General features: G+C 42.4%; 1 protein-coding gene across 2 annotated transcripts; it reads right to left on the bottom strand.

The window, feature by feature from the left end:
• Positions 1–1459: 1459 nt before the first annotated feature.
• On the bottom strand, positions 1460–3718 carry LOC129842222 (dynein axonemal light chain 4-like). 2 transcript variants are annotated; one of them, XM_055910678.1, is made up of 4 exons: positions 3569–3718; positions 3079–3162; positions 2898–2981; positions 1460–2720 (listed from the first exon to the last, which is right to left on the bottom strand). In XM_055910678.1, the coding sequence occupies exons 2-4, from the start codon at positions 3148–3150 to the stop codon at positions 2556–2558; spliced, it is 321 nt and encodes a 106-aa protein (XP_055766653.1). In that variant the 5' UTR covers positions 3151–3162; positions 3569–3718; the 3' UTR covers positions 1460–2555. The 2 variants fall into 2 exon arrangements, with proteins under 2 accessions (XP_055766653.1, XP_055766652.1); XM_055910677.1 differs by having other exon boundaries at positions 3573–3710.
• Positions 3719–5742: the final 2024 nt, after the last annotated feature.

Below are 5742 nucleotides of genomic sequence, written 5' to 3'. Positions count from 1 at the left end.
AGATAAAGGGCATCTGACCTGAATAATACATGAGGATCAAAAAGGGTACCTGAGGGTGGCTAAATGTTTACTGGGAAGTCTCAAAACATGTTGGTTATTATAGCTATTCTTACATCAGTAGGTTCCTGTGTGTGCGTGAAAGAGAGAGACGGAGAGAGACGACAGAGTCTAACGAGAGACATGGTGTGTGTTGTCAGAGGACGAGGTGACCTGATCAGAGGTCAGTCTTTGAGTAAGCAGCTGCTTCTGTCCAGATTGCAACACACACTACCCGTGTAATAATCTGTCAACAACCAAATCTGTCCCTCTCTCACTTCCCCTCCTCTGCCAAAATCTCCCTCGTTCTTTTCCCTCCTTTCACTAATCCTGCTTTCTTTTTCTGTGAAAATCCTTGTATTTTCCCTCGTCAAATTGTGTTACTTTCCCCTCCTGTCAAAATCTTGCATTCTCACCTCCCCTATAGTCTCTTTTCAGATAAATGATTTTGTCAAATCTGTCTCTCCCTGATATCATCCCATAAAGAAAATATCCCTATATACACTGAGTGGACAAAACATTATGAACACCTGCTCATGACATGACCAGGTAAATCCAGGTGAAAGCTTTGATCCCTTATTGATGTCACTTGTTAAATTCACTTCAATCAGTGTAGATGAAGGGGAGGAGACAGATTTAAGAAGGATTTTTAAGCATTGAGACATGGATTGTGTGTGTGTGCCATTCAGAGGGTGGATGGACAAGACATTTAAGTGCCTTTGAACGGGGTATGGTAGTAAGTGCCAGGCTCACCTGTTTGTGTCAAGAACTGCAACGTTGCTGGGTTTTTCACGCTCAACAGTTTCTTGTGTGTATCAAGAATGGTCCACCACCCAAAGGACATCCAGCGAACTTGACACAATTATGGAAAGTATTGGAGTCAACATGGGCCTGTGCATCCCTGTGGAATGCTGTCAACACCTTGTAGAGTCCATGTCCTGATGAACTGAGGCTGTTCTGAGGGCAAAAAAGACCAAGTCCTTTCTCAAGCTGCTTCCTATAGCAACCATATTCTATCCCCATGTAACCATGTCCCTATAGCAACCATATTCTATCCCATGTAACCATGTCCCTATAGCAACCATATTCTATCCCCATGTCCCTATAGCAACCATATTCTATCCCATGTAACCATATCCCTATAGCAACCATATTCTATCCCCATGTAACCATGTTCCTATAACAACCAACCAGGTTTCTAGTAGCCAATGAGTGTTAGGACATTCTGTAATCCCAAGAACATGTCTTCCATAAAACAAATGGACAAAAAGTCTCTATCTCCCCTTCCCAAAATTGGTTACCCCCCCTCTCTATGTACCATTTAAAGAAGTATAGAAAGAAGAGAGGAAGGTGTTAGAGATAGAGAGATGTGAAAGAGAGGCTCTACTACACAGACAACTAGACAGTAACACTCGTGAGTAAGTTTCTCAGTACAATTCAGGTTTAATTTCACAATCAGTTCATTTCAAACAGAAAACCAATCACATTGCCAGTATCAACCTGTCAGCTACAAATACTAACAAATTGTTTGTCAATAACAGTTCTATGTACTGTATCTGTATTGGTCTGGTCTGTTGTTTCTGTCCTCTTCACCTAACAATCAGACATAGCATTATAAAAAAACAGAAAAATACAAAAAATCGAATCTGCATCAAAGTATTTACACATACTTACAAATATAAAATACTAAAACATATTGAATGGAGTGAATGAGAAGACTGTGTCTCACACACACACACACACACACACACACACACACACACACACACACACACACACACACACACACAGGGATAACGGTATTGGAGACCCTGGCTGCATTTAATTTGTGTCGAAGTGAATTCACACACAGCATTTTAAGAACAGGTCAAATTGGACAGGATACGGCAAATCAATTCAGACGGGAGAGAATAAGAAAGAGAAAGCTAACCGACAGAAAGAGAGAGATAATCCATGGAGAGATAGATAGTAGTGAGTGTTGCAACTGAGGACAGACGATTTTTACACTCTACGCGCATCAGCCCTCGGCGGTCCCGTTCTGTGAGCTTGTGTGGCCTACCACTGCGCTGCTGAGCCATTGTTGCTCCTAGACGTTTCCACTTCACAATAACAGCACATACAGTTGACCGGAGCAGCTCTAGCAGGTCAGAAATTTGATGAACTAACTTGCTGGAAAGGTGGCATCCTATGACGGTGCCACGTTGAAAGTCACTGAGCTCTTCAGTAAGGCCATTCTACTGCCAATGCTTGTCTATAGAGATTGCATGGCTGTGTGCTTGATTTTATACACCTGTCAGAGGGTGTGGCTGAAATAGCCGAATCCACTATACTTTTGTATATATATATATATCCACTATACTTTTGTATATATATATATATATATATATATATATATATATATATATATATATATATATATATATATATATATATATACAAAAGTATAGTGGATATATATATATATATATATATAGTGTAGATAGACAGACAGCTATATAGATCTAGAGTGGTTATTGATGCTAGGAGCACTTCCAGACACAAACGGCCAGGCTTCCTCCAAAGAACATGTAGAGCAAGTTCTTGACCTCGTGCGTCACCTCGAAGCCAAAGCCCTCGCCGATCACCACGTGCCACGAGCTGCCAAACTTCTTATCCATCGACTCCTTGATCATCTTCGCTGCACTCTGAGAGAGGTAGAGGGGGATGGAGTGGGAGGTGGGGGGACAGAGAGAGAGAGATTTGTCATGTACAGTAACTCACCATAGGTACTGATGTCATGTTGCTAGTCATATCCAAACAAACTTTCCAGGTGTCAGCCCTGCATTTTTTACACACACACCCCCCCACACACACACACACACCTCGTTATTGGTGGCGAACTTCTCGCAGGCTGTGACACAGAGCTCCATAGTCTCCACTCTCATCTCCTCTGGCATGTCTGTGTGCTGCAGAGGGAAATAACATGTCATTATCACACACACACACACACACACACACACACACACACACACACACACACACACACACACACACACACCTCACCCTGATTAGAGGAAAGCTGTGCAGCCTTTTATAGTCTGCATCTTCTTTCTTGCTCTCTGCTGTCTCTGCCATTCCACCCCACAGCTGCAAATACAGATACATTGGTTAAGGCTTAACTAGTTTGTTAAAAGCTAGCTAAACGAATCAGCAACTTTGTAGCAAGCTAACTTAAATAGCTACCTATATAGTAAAGCTAACGTTACTGATTAACTATTGGTACGTTACGTCAACCTACCCAGTGCATGGATGAGAACGTGTGCTAAAGTTAAATGCGTACCTATGTTTGGCTTAACGCGATTTTTTTTTAAAATGTACTTGTAGCTTTGTTTTGATGGGTTACTAGCAGGCTAACGTTAGCAATTTGGCTAGCTAGCAGTAGCCGACTACATGCTGTTGTTTACACTTACAAAATAACTTGAATTCTTACTTGCCCGTTGTGTGATTATATTGTAGAGATGCGTTTTAGAAAGGTACTGCATTTTGTACTTACATACCGTTTGGTAATACAACCGAAGTTCACTCCATTTTTAGTCCGGTTGTTAAGGAGACATTTTCAACCATAGCAACAAACGGATCCCCTTCAACAGGAAAATAAAAAACCCGCCTACTTAGCTGAGCGTCTTCTTCGGTGGTTTAGAAGCCTGTCAATCAATCGCACCTAACCCCTGGCAAGATGGTGATGAGTTTGTCCGTGCTCTGCTCAACACAAACAGATTGATATATATCATGTGGCTTTGTTTTTAAAAGGATGTGTCATTTGGAATCAATACATTTTCTTAGCTAGCTACATTGACAGTTTAATTTCAGTGTCATTATGCCAACTTTCTATGTCTTGTTTCTCTCTCCACCCTACCATATCCTGTCTGGTCTGTCTGCATGACCCATAGGCCTATTAAGTTGTGATTGCAGCCACATCTGTTTGTGTGAAACCCCAGGTGGAGGTTTTAACCCAAATATCCTGCAAGAAAAAAAGAGAAATAAACCTCAGATGTGGATTTATGCACAGTTGCAAACAAGAATCAAATAGACTAGATGGACTTGGTCTATTGGAAGCCCTAGCCTTCAATTTTTTTAACCTTTATTTAACTAGGCAAGTCAGTTCAGAACAAATTCTTATTTACAATGACAGCCTAGAAACAGTGGGTTAACTGCCTTGTTCACGGGCAGAGCAACAGATTTTTACCTTGTCAACTCAGGGATTTGATCCACCAAACGTTTGGTTACTGGCCCAACATTCTAACCACTAGGCTACCTGCCACCATTTAGTGTGCAGTGGGCCCTGGTCAAAAGCCGTTTGTGACGTAACAATAGTGTCTCTAGACAATTTTATTTATTTTCTCATTACAATGTTTTTTTCAAAAGGTATATGAGTTCAGTTTCTTGGGAATATACTGAGTACATATTGTCCGGGAGATAATAATGATTCCAGCTGTGGATTATTGCGGATTATCAATTCCTGGAGAGATGGACAAAAACAACAGATCACATTGAGCTGATGACAAAAGGGTGGAGTAATCTCTTTCTCTCTATCTTTCTCTCTCTCTCTTTCTCTTTTGCTCTCTCTCTCTCTCTCTGTATGTGTGGGTGTGTGTGTGTGTGTACTTGCGTGTGTGTATGAGAATATATGCTGTGAGAGACAATAAATCATTAACTAAATTAATGTTTTTTAGATTAGGGTCACATTAGATAATAGATTTACCATAGAAATATAATTATTAAAGCAGGTATTAGTTATACTTCTATGGGGGTTGGCATCATGACATCATGGGTTCACTGGAGTTTGATCAGCCTGAGTGAACCACCTGAGGTTATGACGTTAGTTGGAGTTGGAGTCCCACTTCAGAAGTCGAGGAATTATATTGAAGTGTGTGTGTGTGTGTGTGTGTGTGTGTAACAGTATAACTTTAAACCGTCCCCTCGACCCGACACGGGCGCGAACCAGGGACCCTCTGCACACATCGACAACAGTCACCCACGAAGCAGCGTTACCCATCGCTCCACAAAAGCCACGGCCCTTGCAAAGCAAGGGGCAACACTACTTAAGTCTCAGAGCAAGTGACGTAACTGATTGAAATGCTACTAGCGCGTACCCGCTAACTAGCTAGCCATTTCACATCCGTTACACTCACCCCCCTTTCAACCTCCTCCTTTTCCGCAGCAACCAGTGATCCGGGTCACGGCACCAATGTAACAGTATAACTTTAAACCGTCCCCTCGCCCCGACACGGGCGCGAACCAGGGACCCTCTGCACACATCGACAACAGTCACCCACGAAGCAGCGTTACCCATCGCTCCACAAAAGCCACGGCCCTTGCAAAGCAAGGGGCAACACTACTTAAGTCTCCCATCGCTCCACAAAGGCCGAGGCCCTTGCAAAGCAAGGGGCAACACTACTTAAGTCTCAGAGCAAGTGACGTAACTGATTGAAATGCTACTAGCGCGTACCCGCTAACTAGCTAGCCATTTCACATCCGTTACATGTGTGTGTGTGTGTGTGTGTGTGTGCACTTACAGGCGTGTGTGTGTGTGTACGTGCGTGTGTGTGTGTGTGTGTACATGTGTGTGTGCAAAAACTCAGAGTATAGGGAGGTGAGTCATGTCATAATCCCCAACTAAACTAATTAATGAGAGAAGATTAGATGGACTAGCTTTATCCTCCTCCA

This window comes from Salvelinus fontinalis, unplaced genomic scaffold (genome assembly GCF_029448725.1).
Source record: "Salvelinus fontinalis isolate EN_2023a unplaced genomic scaffold, ASM2944872v1 scaffold_0023, whole genome shotgun sequence".
Taxonomy (NCBI): domain Eukaryota; kingdom Metazoa; phylum Chordata; class Actinopteri; order Salmoniformes; family Salmonidae; genus Salvelinus; species Salvelinus fontinalis.
This window is presented reverse-complemented; position numbering and strand designations above follow the sequence as displayed.

Bases quoted from the DNA above. Each gene is read 5' to 3' on its own strand.
- LOC129842222 (XM_055910678.1), bottom strand. From the start codon at position 3,150: ATGGCAGAGACAGCAGAGAGCAAGAAAGAAGATGCAGACTATAAAAGG. The intron at 2,982-3,078 runs GTGAGGTGTGTG...TTCCCTCTGCAG, and splicing joins ACAGCTTTCCTCTAATCAGG to CACACAGACATGCCAGAGGA. The intron at 2,721-2,897 runs GTGTGTGTGTGT...TACCTCTCTCAG, and splicing joins AGTTCGCCACCAATAACGAG to AGTGCAGCGAAGATGATCAA.